Below are 19,035 nucleotides of genomic sequence, written 5' to 3'. Positions count from 1 at the left end.
AGAAGCTGGCAGTAAATTGGCATGGAGCTCTGTCCAGAGTTTGGAGCCCATCCTTACGAGGTCACTTGTGGAATGAATTATATCGTAATGTCTGATGTCTAATGTTACAATTTCCACTGCAGTACAGGTAGCAACCCATCATCTGAGTGCTACAGTGAGAACGCAGAGCACACCAAGCAAGGTCTTGTTGCTGCATGCCAGCTCAGATTGCTGACATCATGGGTATCATTGTGTTCAAATGCTCACGCCCCAGTCCCAATCTGTCCTCCAAAAGATTACTGGGATTGTTGAGACACTGTCCTGGAGTAGAAATCTGTTGACCTTTATCAGGTTGATCGTGTTCAGGCTTCTAGTGGACCACTCCAACAATGACCTTGCCTGTCAGCTGGTCAGGATTGCTGCTGTTCAAGCTGTGATGATGCAGTCTGTAGCTGAGGGTTCTGGGCCACAACTGCTCAAGGTACTCTCCAAGGCCTCATCCACTGAAAGTTCACTATCTTTTACTAACCATGTTGTAGCTACTCCCTGAGTACAGTCATTATGAGAACCTTTGAGAGTAGTACATTGACCTTTGTGTATTGTTATATGCCATAATTTCATATATAAGTTTTGTTTGAACATAGAACAGTACAGCACAATACAGGCTCTTTGGCCCACAATGTTGTGCTGACCTTTAAACCTCGCCTAAGACTATCTAACCCCTTCCTCCCACATATCCCACTATTTTAAATTCCTCCATATGCTTACCTAGGAATCTCTTGAATTTGACCAATGTACCTGCCTCCACCACCGCCCCAGGCAGTGCATTCCATGCCCCAACCACCCTCTGGGTAAAAAACCTTCCTCTGATATCTACCTTGAACTTCCCACCCATTACTTTAAAGCCATGCCCTCTTGTATTGAGCATTGGTGCCCTGGGAAAGAGGCACTGGCTCTCCACTCTATCTATTCCTCTTAATATTTTGTATACCTCTATCATGTCTCCTCTGATCCTCCTTCTCTCCAAAGAGTAAAGACCTAGCTCCCTTAGTCTCTCCTCATAATGCATACTCTCTAAACCAGGCAGCATTCTGGTAAATCTCCTCTGCACCCTTTCCAATGCTTCCACATCCTTCCTACAATGAGGCGACCAGAACTGGGCACAGTACTCCAAGTGTGGTCTAACCAGAGTTTTATAGAATTGCATCATTACCTCGCGGCTCTTAAACTCGATCCCTCAACTTATGAAAGCTAACATCCCATAAGCTTTCTTAACTACCCTATCCACCTGTGAGGCAACTTTCAGGGATCTGTGGATATGAACCCCCAGATCCCTCTGCTCCTCCACACTACCTAGAATCCTGCCATTAACTTTGTACTCTGCCTTGGAGTTTGTCCTTCCAAAGTGTACCACCTCACTCTTCCCTGGATTGAACTCCATCTGCCACTTCTCAGCCCAGCCTGCATCCTATCAATGTCCTTCTGCAATCTTCGACAATCCTCTACACTATCCACAACACCACCAACCTTTGGGTCATCTGCAAACTTGCCAACCCACCCTTCTACCCCCTCATCCAAGTCATTAATAAAAATCATGAAAAGTAGAGGTCCCAGAACCAATCCTTGTGGGACACCGCTAGTCACAGCCCTCCCTCCACCACAACCCTCTGCTTTCTACAAGCAAGCCAATTCTGAAACCAAATGGCCAAGCTTCCCTGGATCCCATGCCCTCTGACCTTCTGAAGAAGCCTACTACATGGAACCTTGTCAAATACCTTACTAAAATCCACGTAGACCCCATTTGGATTGTTTTTTTTTTGTAGAAGCATTTAGTTTTGAACTCTGGCCAAGCAGAACTGTGATGGTCAGAGGCAGAAGAAAGATATAAAAAAATAGTGAACAAGGGAATTAAGTTTATGGTTTACTCGCTTTACACTCAGTTGAGTTTATCACAACATCCAGACCCAGAAACAGGAGATCTAGATTGTTTCCTCTCTTCCTCTTAACACACCAGCACATTGAAATGCTGGTGGAATGGCTGCCTTCGTATTGACAATAATATGAGGTTTCCATCAGATCAGCCATGACCTTAATACATGGCAGAGCAGGCTGGAAAGGCTACTCCTCCTCCTAATGCTTATGTCCATATGATGATGATGATGATGATGATGATGACGATGATATCTTTATTAGTCACATGTACATCGAAACACACAGTGGAATACATCTTTTGCATAGAGTGTTCTGGGGGCAGCCCGCAATGTCGTCCACGCATGCCCATTCCTAATTCGTACGTCTTTGGGATGTGGGAGGAAACCGGAGCACCCGGAGGAAACCCACACAGACTCAGGGAGAACATACAAACTCCTTACAGACAGTGGCCGGAATTGAACTCGGGTCGCTGGTGCTGTAATCGCGTTACGCTAACCGTTACACTACCGTGTAGATGATTCGCAGAATGCAGCTGGCACCATGGATTTTAACTTTGGTTCTGCTGAATAGTGTTCCTTTGGCTAGTTCCAGGCAACAGAAGCACTGTTTCAACATGCTAATGCTCTGCTCCATCAGATTTTATGGAAGACGATGGTTCTCACTTATACACCCACTGCTGACATTAGCATGCATCTGATCAGCATGGGATCAATGAGATATGCAACCTTGTTGTCAAGTAGCCCATTTATAGCTGGAGTTGAACCGGTAGAGGTGTTATAGCTGATTGCACTGGTGGGGACAGAAGTAAACTTGTAATGTGCTGGACAAGGCACTCCTGAGCTATGCTTTGTCAGAAGTGGGAAAACTCACCAATGAGTGCACAGTGTTTAGTTCCAGTCACAACTCTTTAGATGATGAAATAGTCCACGTTTCCATACAGCAAGACCTGGACAATATTCAGGCAAGGACTGATGAGTGGCAAGTGACATTTGTGCCGCACAAGTTCCAAGCAATCATCCGAGAGAGGCTGAACACTTCTCCTTGATGTCCAGTAGCATTACCAATGCTGACGACCCAGAACGTCACAAAACGGAAACATAATTAGTCCAGGCTCAGAAATGCTTGGCTACAAGACCACATCAGAAGGTCTTGGGACAATGGCTCGCCTCTTAACTTTCCAAAAACCTTTTCACCATTTACGAGGCACAACTTAAGAATGTGATAGAAGTCTGTGGAAAAGATGCTGCCTGATCTGCTGAATGTTTTGCAAATTTTCTGGTCTTAATACAAGAGTTCTTACAAATGTCTTATCTGTGAGAGTACACTGAATATGAAAAAGGTCTGATGTGGCTAAATGCCCTTCAGTCCCAACATTCCACTCCCTGAAATAACCAGAAGAAATTAACCAGCAACTAACATATAAGTACCTTAAATCAGCTATTGATTGTTGAAATGTCAGTTTTGTGAGGAAGTCAGCTGGAGCGTTCCGGTCCGAAGTGGCCAAGATAATATCATATCAGTGCTCTGTGCTGACTCTCAGCATGACCCGTAGGCTCTGCGTAGTTGCAGAAGACAATGACTCTTGGCTTATTAACTTCCTCATCAATATGGCATCTGGTCCAACTGGGCCCACAAATACATGCCTATGCTGCAGACACCATTCTGGAGATCTACTCATATCACCTAAAAAGACAAACATGTTCTACCTAGACATATTTCCTTCCAAAGTATTTTCTTCTAATTAAGCTGTATGGAAATTTTGAGTTCCCACTGCAACTATATAAGAACCTTAACTGCAATGGTGTTCTTAGATTTCATAGCAACTTAATAATTTCTCACTGCTGTTTTGGAGAGCTACTTTTCTTCCTGAGTATTAATCTTGTTTTGCATTATGTTAATTAAGTATATTTGGAGTAAAACATCATCGTTGAAATTATTCATCTGATAATATATTTTTTAATTGCCAGGGCTTATTATCAATGTATTTTAGACAGGATATTGTACCCTTAACTGAATGAATGATTTCATCATATTGCAAATGAGTTCATATGAGGAGGGACTAGAAAAGCTAGGACTATTCTCCAAGGAGCAGAAGTGGTTAAGAGGGGACATAATTGAGGTTTATAAAATTATGAGGGGTATAGATTGGGTAGAATGCTAGAAACTTTTCCTCATATCAGAGGTAGATAACACTAGAGGGCATAGATTTAGGGTAAGGAGGAAAGGAATTAGAGGGGATATGAGAGTGCATGACATAGGAGAGTAGTTGAAGCAGGGCCACTGTCAGCATTTAATAAATGTCCAGATGAGCATTTGAATTGCTTAGGCACAGAGGGCCTGAGCCAAGTGCTGGGAGACATGATTAATATGGAAGGATGCCTAATGGCCTGTTTCCATGCTGTATGATTCTATGACTATGATTCTATGATATATGAATTAATTTTGAGAAGGAAACCTGTTAAGGTAGTGGCCAGAAGTTATAACTACTGGAAAGTATTTTTTTCTTGGATTGGACACCCACATTCACTTAAATACTGCTATTTATATATCAGTGATAATCCAGTTGTGGTTTCCGGAATCAACACATTTCCATGGTGCAAGAAATACAGTAGAATTATTCCAATTTTATAGTTGGCCTCTGCTATTTAACAGAATATTATAATTCCAAAATTATTTGTCACACTGTGTTGAAGCAAATCTAGCAGACTAATTTGAAATCTGTTGCATGTGCTGCAAATATGGTTATTTTCGGTATACTTTGCAGCACATGTTGCAACTATAGACAAACATCTCATAAATTTGGTCTTGCTGGTGTTGAAAGGACAAAAAGACTTGGAAAGTGATGCAAATACCATTTTGTATTCAAATTAGGTACTTCATTAATCAGGATTTAAACATAAGAGTTATAAAACATTTATTCAGATATTCCCTGTTAATCTGGAAGTTAACATTATAATTAAATGACTGGGTCACATTTCCTTGCTCTATCTTCCGACAGCATGGTCATTTTAAGCACTAATTTATGTTACGTAGGTGACTTTTATATGGCTACCACGTCATGTCAAACATCAATTCTACTTATTCTATCACCTAAATGGCCACCTCCTGACAGGTCAATTGGACTCTTTCTAAACCAAACCAAAAGTACTATTTGGAAGCTGCAAGGCAGTAATCTAATAATCATGTCATGAACAGCTTTTGTGAGAGTCTCCTGCATAATGATTAGCTATTTTAAAAACACAGTAATAAACATCACTGGTGCTGGTTGGACTGATCACTACTTTCAACGTGGATGCAGCTGTTGCCAGAAATTTTGAAAGTTTTTGCTGTTAGATATTACAGGATTTCTCTTAATTCATATAAAAGTTTGTTGTTAGATTTGATATTCTTTTGGAAATTCTCTCCTTGATTTTAGCTTTTTTTTGCTTCCTTGTATTTGTGTCAGCATTTCCTTTTAGGGTTCAAGCAATGAGGAGACTTTGCTTATGACTGGGAAATTGGAAGCAAATATCCAATGATTATATCCTATTACAGTGCCACAATTCGTACTGCAGTTGCAATGATGTTAAACAAATGTTGGGGTTAGAGTTATCCTGACCCTTTCTGAAAGCAGTGGTGCTGTTATTATTGTTCCAGCCACTGAGGAAATTAGAAATAGTAATTGCAACTTTTAAACAACTGTTTATACAGTTTCTTGTCAACTACTATCATTGCTGTAGAATACTTTCTGACATTCTTGTAAATAAAACTGACTTAACATCAAAGGCTACAATATTCACCTTCTTTTACTTGGGATTGTTCTGAGCACAGTTATTGTAGTAGTGAAGATATAAGTTGCAGTTATCTTCTTAATCATTAATGCCTAGATATTCTCATACACCCATTAAAGTGGCACCCACACTTTGGTCATTGTCCCACTGCATCAAACTCTAGCCAAGGCTTTGGTGACAATAAGTGGGTGCTGCATATTTTCACAGATGTAATTCTGCTGCCTGGTCCTCCTTTCTTGAGGCAGGGCAATTGAATTTCCAAGCATATTTTTTGTCAGGGCTTCAAAGATGTGACAATCATAACGCAGTTCACTCTAAAAGTTTTTAATATATATAGGTTTTGAGAACTGTGAGCAAAGAAAGCCAACTTCATGGGCTTTTTACAATACTCATGAATTTCTAAGGGCCTCAGTGCATAAGATTGTAAAATAATATTGTCATCTAATACTGATTCATTCTGACTTCTGTCATGAATCATTTGTTCTGCCTCAACTTTCCTTCATTTGAGTTCTGAATCTAACCCAAGAGGTAAGGATTATTTTGGTCTGGAATCCAGGTTGAAGACTCCAACCATCAATTCAAAAGACCAATATAATTAGAAGCAATATTCTACTTGCAAAATAACAAAACCATATAAAGGTACACTTCAGATGCCAATTGTTGTGTAGTATATATAAAATAAACCATATTTTTACATGTATGCTTTGACATTTTAATACATATTTTAAAGAACAGATTTGCCAGTTAGCTAACTTTCATGTTGTACTCGGACAGGGGTGGTAACAGAACAGTGCTGAAAATGCAATAATCTGATCAGCATTTTCATTTAAGTTTTTATTTTGCCGTTTCCCTTGAAACTACTGTTAATTTCAGTGGATATACCTTATCTGTTTTCAAAGTAGGCCTATATTCACGATATACGACAACTTCGATAACTGCAAAGATAAGAGAACTACAATCTATTTTCATCATCGAAGAGAATGTCAAAATACGTGCATTTAATGAATGACCTACTCCTACTCCTATATGATTCAGTTGCTTTAACTTCTCATTTTATTATATGGTATAGTTCAGAGATTTTAAAGTTATGATATATTTAAAGTAAATTGATCAGATGTCACACAAAGTGCACAGCTGAGCAACAAGAATAGTTTATTTTTTTACTGTACAAAGTATGCAATTTTCCCTGACACTATATGATCCTGAGTTCTGATAGATAACAATATTATAGTAATTAGTAACATTATACTCAGTACAACAAAGGGTTGTTTAAGTGAGGAGAAATCCATTTTCCAGTGAAGCCCATCTATACACAATACTCCCTGTTGGCATTTTTATTGAAAAGGAATCTCATATTTTGTGGCTATTGTTTTCAGGGAGGAATAGATAATTGGATCTAAATTGACCAACCTTAAAAATGGGTAAGCTGATTATGGTAAGTGATTAATCCAAGTCCATTCATTTTAGGAAGCACATTAAATTACTGTGGCCTGCTTGCAGCCAGTACCTTCTGTGCTGTTCATTCACTGCACAAATTTAGCAGGGGGTTCAATATCTTAATGGCCTAGGACCACTTAAAAGCAACCTTCCCTTCTTCAAACAGGGGAGAATAGCAGCTACAAAAAGTGGTGGGATTTTTCTTCAGAAGTGAATCATGGCTATCATATTTTGAAGAATGATTGGACATGCTTGAGAATTATTGAAGTTTTCTGTCAGTGCAGGTTGTGGAAAGGAGTCACAGAGAATCCATAGTGGGAACTGTCAAGGATATGTGCAGAAGACCATGAAAAGGAGGAATGGTGAACTTCACTGCTAGTAAAGTTGCTCCAAGAAGATATTTAATGATCTGCAACAAGTTGTCAACTGAGTGAGTTCATCTTCAGCTTGCACACTTTATTATTCTCACCTCCAGCCTTGTCTGCTACTCAAATCTCTAAACTCTCTGATTTTTATATTTCTCATATTTTGTTCTGCGTAGAAGGAGGCCATTTGGTCTCATTCCTTTCACTTAATTCTCTGCAACCTATTCTCTTTCGCAAGCCCATTAATTCCACCCTGATTCTCCTACCACCACCACCACCATTATATATACACACACACACACACACACACACACACACACACACACACACACACACACACACACACACACACACACACACACTCTCTCTCCAAGGGTAATTTATAGTAACCTTTGACTTTGACAATACAGCACTTTTTTTGGGATGTGGGAGGAAACCAGAACACCCAGAAAAAACCCACAGTGTCAGGGAGAATGTGCAAACTCCATACAGACAGCAACAGAGGTCAAGATCAAACACTGGTCACTGGAGCAGTGAGGCAGCAGCATTAACTGCTATGCCAAGTGCCGTTCATCACATATTTGCCAATGGTCTGTATCCATCAGCGCTGTACGTCACTTCGCATCCTACACCTCACCTCTTATAATCTGCAAATTGCAAACCTCTCTTAGTGTAGAAGGTTGCTGTTTAGTGTACAAGGTTGCTGTATAGTGTAGAAGGTTGCTGTAGATTACATAGTATAGAAGGTTGCTGATAGAATGCAGACTTGGGCTGAGAAGTGGCAGATGGAGTTCAACCTGGAAAAGTGTGAAGTGATACACTTCGGGAGATCGAATTTGAAGACAGAATACAAGGTTAGTGGTAGGACTCTTAGCAGTGTGGAGGAACAGAGGGATCTTGGGGTTTACATCCATAGATCCCTCAAGGTTGCCACGCAGGTCAATAGGGCTATTAAGAAGGCATATGGAGTGCGGCCTTCATTAATCAGGGTATTGAGTTCAAGAGCTGTGAGGTAATGTTGCAGCTCTATAGAACTCTGGTTAGACCACACCTGGAGTATTGTGTTCAGTTCTGGTCACCTCATTATAGGAAGGATGTGGAAGCTTTAGAGAGGGTGCAGAGGAGATTCACCAGGATGTTGCCTGGATTGGAGAGCATGTCTTATGAGGATAGGTTGAGTGAGCCAGGGCTTTTCTCTTTGGAGAGAAGGAGGATGAGAGGCGAATTGCTAGAGGTGTACAAGATGATAAGAGGTATTGATCGAGTGGATAGTCAGAGACTTTTTCCCAGGGCAACAATGGCTAACACGAGGGGCCATAATTTTAAGATGATTGGAGGAAGGTAAAAGGGGGATGTCAGAGGTAAGTTTTTTTACACAGAGAGTGATGGGTGGATGGAATGCACTGCCGGCAGAGGTTGTGGGGGTGGATACACTAGGGATGTTTAAGAGACTCTTAGATAGACACATGAATGATAGAGAAATGGAGGGCTCTGTGGGAGGGAAGGGTTAGATAGATTTTAGAGCAGCATAAAATGTCAGCACTACATTGTGGGCCGAAGGGCCTGTACTGTGCTGTAATGTCCTATGTTCTATGTTCATCCACAATTCATAACCTGCAGACATTAGCAGCTATTCACCCAGGATGGTACATGATGCTCACATGTTGCTCAACACACAATGACAATACTTCCTACCTTAATTCTAGAGAATGAAACACATAACAGGAGACAGCACAAATAAACTGAAGGAGGACAAGCCTGATTGAAATACAGAATATTGATCATCATAGGAAGTGGCACTGATGCGAGGAATATTCCATGGGATATCTGCAGACTCGATTCTCCTTGCCTCACTTCTCTTCATTCTCAGAATTTCTTCTAACGCTCAAAGCTGAAGTTGGTGTCTGTACATACACCTTACTTACTCGCCTTCAGTCACCATGGCCTTGTCCCTTTTGCATTTCAGAGGCTCAAATACTGGAACTTTCCCAATTATATGAGGGAGGAAGGAATCAGTGAAGATAAAATAGCACTGGTCCGAGACATTTTGTACTTCAGAACTAGAATAAGGGAGGGTCTGCATGTGATGAGACCTCAGGCCTGTTACACTTAGGGCAGAGGGCAAGAATAGGATGTGTGTTAGTCTGCTAAAAGGCTAGGTCACAATTAGTTCCGTTAAAAGCACAGACAGCTAACATAAAAGATCTAAGTGGTGTTTTGGAAGCTTGGGACTGCTGCCATGTGAGCTCAGATTGCTGCCGTTGTGACTGGATACAACTGTTTCACTATCTTCTAAGCTGCAGCACTTGGTAAGTACAGGTTAAAGGGTGTCTTGTGAACTCTAATACTTTAGACAAGAATAGGAAAGCACTGCAAATAGAAATAGTAAATTAAGTAAGTACATTGCCTGTAGTGTAGAAGTCGAAAATGGCATGGTTAATGTCAAATCATTACTGTAGACTGATTTATGTCCTGACATTTCTGTTTTGTGTTCTGCTATTAGTAGTTAGCTGTGCATACACAAAGCTCCTTGCCAAGTATGTGAACACATCAATACATTTTTGAGCATTAGGTGGCTGTACTGTGGCTTAAAAAATGGATGCTATAGATCTAGCCCCCATTGAAATTCTGTTAACCTCTCCATAACATGGAAATTATTAGTAAGAATATATTTCAAACTCCAAGACATTTAAAAACTGCTTGTGGATATTATCATCCAAATAAATACCAGATTTTCAGTTTTCTCTGTAGTGTTATCATTGGAAGCTGGGTGTTCATCATTATTATTTTAAGCATATGTGAAGCATATAATGAATGGTTTTGATGCATAATTACAGCTGCAAAGGGTGGGGTGTACATGCTTGATGAAAGCTGACCTTTATTTCAGATGGGAAGTCATCCTTTTTCACCAGACCAGTGGCTGCTGCAATGTTTCCAGCTCCATCCACTGTCTTCTGAGCCACAGCTGAGACCCCTGTGATAACTGCACCACCCACCAAAGAGGCCTGCTCCTTTGTCTTCTCAGCCACTAAAAAAGCAAGCAAGAAAATATTTTGATACGTATTCAAAAAGAACATTTCTTATTTCAGTTCCTACCTTCCAATGGCGCTGTTCTGATCTATTTGAAATGAATTGCTCAATGTTTATTTTTATAGGATGTTTTAAATATCTATGTCCATTTATTCAGTGTTTCATTTCAAGAGAAATTCATTTTGGAATAGAGTAAAATCTAACTTATTTATGATGGTTCAAAGATTTTAAATAAGCAGCTTGTCCTTATGTGGTCATGCAACATTGATTTTGTTTGAGAAAACAGAAAGATCAACCCTTAAACACCGACGAATGTGACTGTCTGTAAGATAGGATTATAAAACATGGAAACATAGAAAACAGGAGCAGTAGTAGACCATTCAGCCCTTCGAGTCTGCTCCGCCACTATCATGGTTGATCATCTATCTTAAAACTATATTCCCAGTCTCTCCAAATACCCCTTAATCCCTTTTGTGTCTGAAACAATTTTAGAATAAAATCTTTATTTTATTTGAAAAGTTTTAACAATTGAATATCATGAACAATTCAATATCATGAATAGTTCAAACTCGTCAATGTTGTATCCTTCAAAGTTTTTGAAAACACCATAAGTTGGTAAGGATGAAGATTCCATTGTGGTTTGAGTAGAGACATTCTGCAATTAAGAAATCCAGAATATGATGCTTCTTTACATAAGTAAGGTTGTTCAGTTCTACAGGGCACTAAGCATATTTGCTGCTGTTTACTTGAAATTATCATGACTTTAGTTCTTATTTCCAATCACACACCTTTGTTTCTCTTCTCCCATTGGTTCCTCTGACCAAGAGTTCTTTGGTCAAATTGGAAAGCATAAGGTATGGAATGGTTGTAGTAATACTGCTGATGTCATACATCGAGTACACACATTGGAAATTCAGAGTTTATCAGCAGGAGGGACCCCTTCACCAGTACTATTTAAAATGATCATCAATTGCTTTCAGCTTCCTTGCTGTTTTATTACTGAGTGCAGTATGGAGGAAGGTACAGTTTGGTCTTTTTCGAGGCACTGTCACTTTTCAAGAATTGTAGCATTTCAGAAAAGAAGAATTATGAGCAGAACCCTCCTGCTCCTAAACTTAGTTCCATTAGTAACCATTACTCTAGAATGCAGCACGACAGATAGAATGAAGAAAGGAGGGCATTGAGAGCAAAGTAACCTGATCAGAAGGGGAAGGCAAGAGAGAGTACCTCAACTGGAGGCCCTATGAGCAAACATATTCGAGGGACAATTCTCCAAAGTGCACCTCAACAAAGAGTTATGAGCTTGGCCAGATAATTTGATAAAAAGGCCCTGACAGAGATATGCAATATAGTGATTTTACAACTACTGCTAGTTTAGGCTCAGACTGTGTTGCAGGAATTGTTAAGGTCATTTTGCCCATCACTTTTTTGTTATTGCTGAGGCTCTTTCCAAGCTGGAACTAGAAACACCAGCCACATATCACTGTTTGTTGCACACTACAGTTTCATGGAGGTCACAGTTGTCTTGTACTGCAGGACAACTCACCTCCTTCTCCTTTCTCAAATAGCAACTGGTAGCATGAGCTTCACAAAGACCACAAACTTCCTGAAGGAGCAAAGTAAGAGATTCCGACATAATCCATAATCATAAAGGCTACCATTTCTGGATCGTGCAGCTAGTCTGTGACCATACCCAGCACATCATGATGTTTGCTGCCCAGTAGGCAGGCAATATACACAATACTCATACTTTACATTAGTCTGTTGTAGCATTATCTTTCAGCCATGCCAGAGCAACAATGGATATCCTCTCACTATCCAGAGTGAAATCAATGCATGAGAGTACTATGGACTATAACAAGCACCATAATACCAGCTGCAACCTAATCAAGCAGACCTCAAATAACGCCAGTGCTATTTTGAAACATCGTGAAGAAGCCTTGTGATATACAGAACAGCAGGCCTCCAACCACAAACAAATCTATACCAACTTTTATTAATCATTCTGAGTATTTTATCAGCACATCTTCCCTTGATCTAGTGTTCTGCCAATGGCTATGGCATGGCTGCCAGAAGACTGCTGATTTTTGGTGGAGAGAATGTCCAGTAGGCTCAGTGTTGGATTGCACCTCTCACCATGAACACTGGTATCTAAACTGGCCGGTAGATAAAAAACAGCAAAGGCATTGCAAAGTGGCAGTAGTGAAATCATGAATACTGTTACCCTGAGGGGACCAGCAGATTCATGGTCCACAGATTCACTATCAATCTCCCAAGGCAAGGTCTCAGCAATTCTCAGGAACAGATTGCTGGAGTGCTGTGATTTCTGCAAAACCCTTTTAACACTTGTATCCAGGGCCATGATGGTAGCAGTTTGAGCTTGCATGGTTGCAAGATAACCTTACATGAGAGTAGTCTAAGTTTGCATGGTTACTGTCTGAGTTTCCACCACAACATTCAGATAATGAATGACTTCTGCTTCTGCTTAAAAGGAAGCTGAAATATCAGTCATCCAACCACACCTCGGCTGTGCTCGCTTTGAAGTGGAGCTGCCACCACTTTCACACTGGGAAAGAACGGCTCCAATCTCAATACAAAGCCCTTTGCAAGGTTGTCATTGGACTCCCTCCTGCTCATGGGTACCACATGCACACTTTTGACTAAGCTTACCAATGCATCAAGCATGTAATCATGCAAACTCATTAGCTTGCTTCAGTAGACTGCTCACTCAGAGTACTTATCTGAACCCTTTGTATGGGCTTGCCCTATAGAGGATTGAAACCTTTATTATCCTATCCAAATGGACTACCTGCAGGCTATTTGCACACGGTGACTCACGATATGAAGTTGTCTGCTCCTAAATTAATCATTGCAGTAATTCTATGAAGAGCTTGCATCTGAGCTAGTGGCTACAAGTGTTAGATCCAGTGTTGGAGTGCATTCATTTTCCTGTCTTGATATGAGCCAATGATTGCTGTGTTTTGGTTAACTGAAAGGGTAGTGCTGAGGTGAAGAGAGCTAGGTGTGCCACTTGTAAATCACAGGAAAGTTTGAGATCAGGAAGAAGTGAACTGTGAGAAGGATTAGGTGTGATCATCAATGGTGTCAGTGTCAGTTTTGGCCATGGACATTTTATTGACAGCTCTAATTATGGTCTGGACTCTCTCCTCCAGGTAGATCAAAGTTGCAGGTTCTGCTTGTTGTTGGGGGTGCTCATTGAAAGGCACCTTCCCTAGAAAGAAAGAGGGAAATGTGTTAACGGATTTCGTTCAGGTGATGTGTCTGTCATGGGAGAATACCTGGCAGTGTGTGAAGGTATGAGATTTGCAAATAATGCTTGGAGTAGTGGTGTACTTTATGAAGAAGTGATGTGCCAAATGAAATTTAGGTCCCTGGCTGATAGAGATTGTTGGTAGTGAATGATAGGGTCACGTGCATTGAGCAAGGCTAGTGGTGCCTTTGGGGAGATATGGCCTTTGAAGATGTGGTCACTGACCTTGGCCATGCTTGTATGATCATTGCATATTTTGTCCCACCGCATTCATGTGCTTGGGGCTGCACTACCCACAATGACCTCGATAGCTGACTTTTCCCTCTGCTACTCTATCACTTGCTTGGAAGAAAAATAGGTCCCTATGGCTAGAGGATCTCTCTCCTCCTCATCTACCAAAACCTCCTGCACTCCATCTGAAAATCTGAGTGCTCATTCTAGCTACACACATTCTGCTATATACTGTAAAGACCTCTGGAATGACTTCTACCAAGAGTTCCAGCCATAATTTATTTGCCTTTAAGAGGTACAAGTTGGGCTTAAATCAACTTTATCTTGTGCATGTCAAACACAGCACTGAGACCCATAATAAAACACAAAGCCAATCAACAATGTCATTAGCCTTGACTAGTAGCAGAAGCCATAATAATGAGCAGACAGCACAAATTTCATTTGAAATCCTAGGTCTCATTTTCCAGTGCTATCCAATTTAACCCCCAGAGTTTTATACACCATTCAAGATGTTCAGCTGAGTAATGAATTAAAGAGATTGTCAATTTGGAATCTTTTCCTTCATTAAAAGCATGCTGTTCCTTTATAGTTATCTTAGTTTGCAGTTATACTGTTAAGTACTCTGTAAAAGTAAACCTGCAGAGTCCAGTCTAATCTAGCAGTGCATTAAAGTAGGAGAAATAAAATTCCAGGCAGTTAGAGGGTTCAATACTAATTAATTTGAAAGGTGCTTTCTAACTCTGGCCTCCATACGTTTTGTATGCATCTCAAAACTGTAAATTAGTAATAATGTGTACTGAAAACATTCCCAATCTTGTACTGGTAACCTTATTTTTATCCTTGATTTAGCATGACCTCGACAAATGCATTTATTCACACTTACATATAATTATAGAAGTAATTTGACCTATACACCTTGAACTGGTTGAGGAACCATGAGAATATACAGTGCATATCTCTTACTTCTACAGTCATTCGAAATGGTATGTGTGATATAACTGCAGTCTGAACTTATTAACAAACTTTTCATAAATCTGGTATTAGTCAAATTCAAGATGCTCCTGTAACTGAGCCTAAAAGTTGCTGTGTGTTGTTTTAACAAATGTGCATTAAAATAATGCTTATGACATTACTTCATGCATTTTATCAAGCCAAGACTAACTTATTTTAAATGGTAGTGGATAAGGTAATATTTTATGAATATATTAAGAGATAATATGTTAAAATCACACGTGGCAGTACCGTGTTTCTACATGTTCCTAATTTAGCTTTTTGCTGAAACTAAATCACCAATACATTTATCTGGAAGACAACATTTTGGTGGAATGTTTTGCCTCATTGCAGTGAAATTCAGTCGCGAATTTATCTTCGCCATTTGCAACACAGCAATCACAGTTAACGATGTACAGGAGAGCAAGTTATTCAGCTACAGGTACATTGTACATGTAAGCTATACTGCTGGCAAGAGATTATTTTCACACAGATCTTGTTGAAATATAAAAATTACGTATTACTCCAAACCATGTTGATAGATTGATCACTTTACTAACATTAACAACATGCCCAATGCAGAACCAAAACCGATCTACAGTCCTTGATGTCGAAGATAGAAAGCATTTGCTTTCAATGCACTGATTAATGCAAGTACAAAAATGTAACTTCGGGGTTGCTACACATTTTAATTCTTCTAGCACGTGAATTTACCTGAAACGACGCTTGAAACGCCTTCTTTGGTTTTAGACCCTGAGGAAAGATTAAATATAAATATTATTTTTGTGCATTTTCTTGAAAGCATCATTCTGCGAGTGATTGTTTAATTCACGAATATTTATTGCTACATGCCACCACTGTTTTCGTTACCTTAAAGGCAGTCGCACTGAAGTGAATGTGCATGCTATATCCTTGGAAAAAGGATATATTTTGCAGGGTTTAGAGTGCCATATGGCTGGACCATCTGCTCAGCGGAAATAAGACCTTTGAGACTGAATCAGACCGCAGCAAATAACGAGAGCAGTCTTGGACGGAGAATACGACGTTCTCCCGAGAATAAATAAAAACGTTTTCAGTTTATTTTTAGCAACTGACCCCATTAATTTGTCTTTGGAATATTCATTTAAAAACCGCGTTAGCACATTATATATATATCCCAACTGTAGAAGTCACTTGTCAGTTACTGTGGAAAGGAATGTTTCCTTGTAACGATACTGCCTTACATTACACGCTGGCTGGTTTAATATTGACAGTGCCCAGTCTGTACATACCAACGTAGAGAACCCCCTCTTTAGTTTTTTCTGCCGCCTCTGCTACTCCCTGCTTGGTTTTCTCAGCTGCAGCAGCCACTCCTTCCTTCGCTTTGGACAATCCTTTCATAAAAACATCCATTTTGGTCCTCGATCAATGGAGCACTGCAGAATAAACATCTACTAAATCTGATTTATTCACCCCCAAACAAAGAAGGTAACAGGCATCGACAGATAAATTATACAAACATCAGTACTGACCTTTGTCAACCTGGGTAATAATGGATTGGGACAGATTTGATCAAAATACCATGAGGAGGGGGAGGAGGAGGGGGATGCTTTCAGATTAAGCGAGGAGAGAGATCATCCTGTTCTGCGGCGATGATGCCACAGATTAACTGACCTGTCAACCTAATGCTCCTGTGGTGCTGTCTGTAGACTGCTCCCTCAAAGCTCCTGTCCTCTTCCGTATCTATTGCTCTTCGGAAAGCGCGTGTGATTTCATCAAAGTGCCGTGCAACCGCACACGGACACTCACACATCCTCCCCTTTCCAGGAATGTAATTCCCCTAAGACGAGATACATTATTTTCCACCGACGATCTCCCGTCTTTCCCGTGACCCCGACTTCAGTCTTTTCAATGAGTCGAGAGGGGCTGCAGTGTAATGGTGGGGCCGAGCAATCTTCGGTTTTCCTTTTTCAAACATATTTGAAGAGTTTCCTCCCTCCACTCCAACATCAACAACGACATTTCCAATGCAAGTAATGGATTCTGAAGTGGGCGAAATATCCATTGGTTAACGGAGCCCGTTCTCTAAAGTATTACAGACAACAATGCTCGGATGACATAAAGAACACTCATATACTTTCAAATAAAACGCCCGTAGAATGTAATAAAATAATCAGCAAGACAGGTAGCATTTGTGGAGAGAGATTCTACATCGGACCTGTGGAACTTCGGGAACTTTAATTTTCCGAAGAAAAGTTTGCAACTTGTTGATAAATTATTTAAAACAGTACAGCACAGGAACAGGCCCTTCGGCCCACCATATCTGCGCCGACCATGATGCCAATTTAAACTAATTCCATCTGCCTGCAGGTGGTCTGCATCCCTCCATTCCCTGCCTGTTCATGTGCCTGTCTAAATGCCTCTTAAACTTTGCTATCATATCCACTTCTATCACCTTCCCTAGCAACATGTTCCAGGCACCCTACCAATCTGTGTAAAACAAAACTTGCCTCACAAATATCCTTTAAACTTTCCCCCTCTCACGTTAAACCTCTGTCCTCTGGGAAAAAAAGACTCTGACAATCTACCTCATCTATGCTTCTCATAATTTCATATATTTTTATCATGTTGCCCCCTCAGCCTGCAACATTTAGGAGAACTGCACACCATACTCCATATGTGGCCTAACGAAAGTTTTATACAGCTTCCACATGGCTTCCCAACTTCTTTACTCAATGCCCTGACCGATGAAGGCAAGTAGGCTGTATGCCTTCATTACCACTTGTGTTGCCACTTTCAGGGAACTCTGGACTTGCACACCAAGTTCTCTCCGTACATCAATGCTTCTGAGGATCCTGCCATTTGACCTCTTGCATTTGACCTCCCAAAATGCGTCACATCACCCTTGTCTAGATTGAACTCCATCTGCCATTTCTCTGTCCAAATTTCCAATTGATCTATATCCTGCTGCAACCTTTGACAATGTTCCTTGCCATCCACAGCTCCACCAATTTTATATGCTTTCTGCAAACCTACTAATCAGATCACCTCCATTTTCATCCAACTCGTTAATATATGTTCCAAACAACAGAGGTCCCAGCACTAATCCTCATGGAACTCCACTGGCCACAGGCCTCCAGTCAGAAAAACACCCCTCTACACTAATTTTGGATCCAATTTACAATTCACTGTGGATCCCATTTGACTTAATCTTCTGGATCAGCATACAATGAGGGACCTTGTCAATTGCTTCCCTGACATCCACTGCCTTACCCTCATCAATCATCTTCATCACTTCCTCAAAAAAAATCAATCAAATTTATGAGACAGGACATAGCCCACAAAAGCAATGCAGACCATCCCTAATAAATCCATGCTTTTCCAAATAGGAGTTAATTCTGTCCCTAAGAATCTTCTTCAATAATTTCCCTACCACTGATGTAAAGCTGACCACCTATAATTTCCTGTTTTGTCCCTGTTCCCCTTTTTAAACAAAGGAACAACATTGGCTATTCTCCAGTCTTCTGGCACTTCACCCTTGGCTAAAGAGGATACAAAGATCTCTGTTGAGGCCCCAGAATTCTCCTCCTTTGCTTCCCTCAGTATCTTGGGATAGATCCCACCAGACCCTGGGGACTTATCCACCTTAATGTTTTTCAAGTCACCAAAGATCTCCTCCCTAATATCAACATGCCCTACAGTATCAACACACCTTTTCCTCATCTCACCATCCTTTATGTTCTTCTCCTTGGCAAATACGAATGCGAAGTACTCATTAAGGACCCCATCCACTCCCTCTGGCTCCACACATAAATTTCCTTCCTTGTCCTTGAGTGGACCTACACTTTCCCTAGCTACCCTCTTGCTCCTAATATACAGATAAAATGCCTTGGGATTCTCCTTAATCCTACTTGCTCTGGCCCCCTTTAGCCCTCTTAGTTTCTTGTTTAAGTTCTTTTCTGCTTCCTTTACAATCCTCAAGGGCTCTATATGATTTCTAGTTCCTAATCCTTTCATCTGCTACCTTTTTCTTTTTGACTTATCTTATATC

General features: G+C 40.5%; 1 protein-coding gene across 3 annotated transcripts in view; it reads right to left on the bottom strand.

The window, feature by feature from the left end:
- The window catches only part of sncb (synuclein, beta), a 54,809-nt gene extending 37,954 nt beyond the window's left edge, over window positions 1-16,855 (bottom strand). Inside the window, exons 1-4 of one of the 3 annotated variants that reach the window (XM_052014568.1) lie at window positions 16,659-16,855; window positions 16,277-16,420; window positions 15,720-15,758; window positions 10,360-10,511 (exon numbers count right to left, since the gene is read on the bottom strand). In XM_052014568.1, coding sequence (XP_051870528.1) covers window positions 10,360-10,511; window positions 15,720-15,758; window positions 16,277-16,397 — 312 coding nt within the window. In that variant the 5' untranslated portion in view covers window positions 16,398-16,420; window positions 16,659-16,855. Of the gene's footprint in view, window positions 1-10,359; window positions 10,512-15,719; window positions 15,759-16,276; window positions 16,436-16,516 lie in introns of all 3 variants that reach the window. The other 2 variants (XM_052014569.1, XM_052014570.1) reach the window with 2 other exon arrangements.
- Window positions 16,856-19,035: the final 2,180 nt, after the last annotated feature.

This window comes from Pristis pectinata, chromosome 4, assembly GCF_009764475.1.
Source record: "Pristis pectinata isolate sPriPec2 chromosome 4, sPriPec2.1.pri, whole genome shotgun sequence".
Taxonomy (NCBI): Eukaryota; Metazoa; Chordata; class Chondrichthyes; order Rhinopristiformes; family Pristidae; genus Pristis; species Pristis pectinata.
The sequence above is the reverse complement of the archived record's forward strand: the minus strand, read 5'-3'. Positions and strand labels throughout refer to the sequence as shown.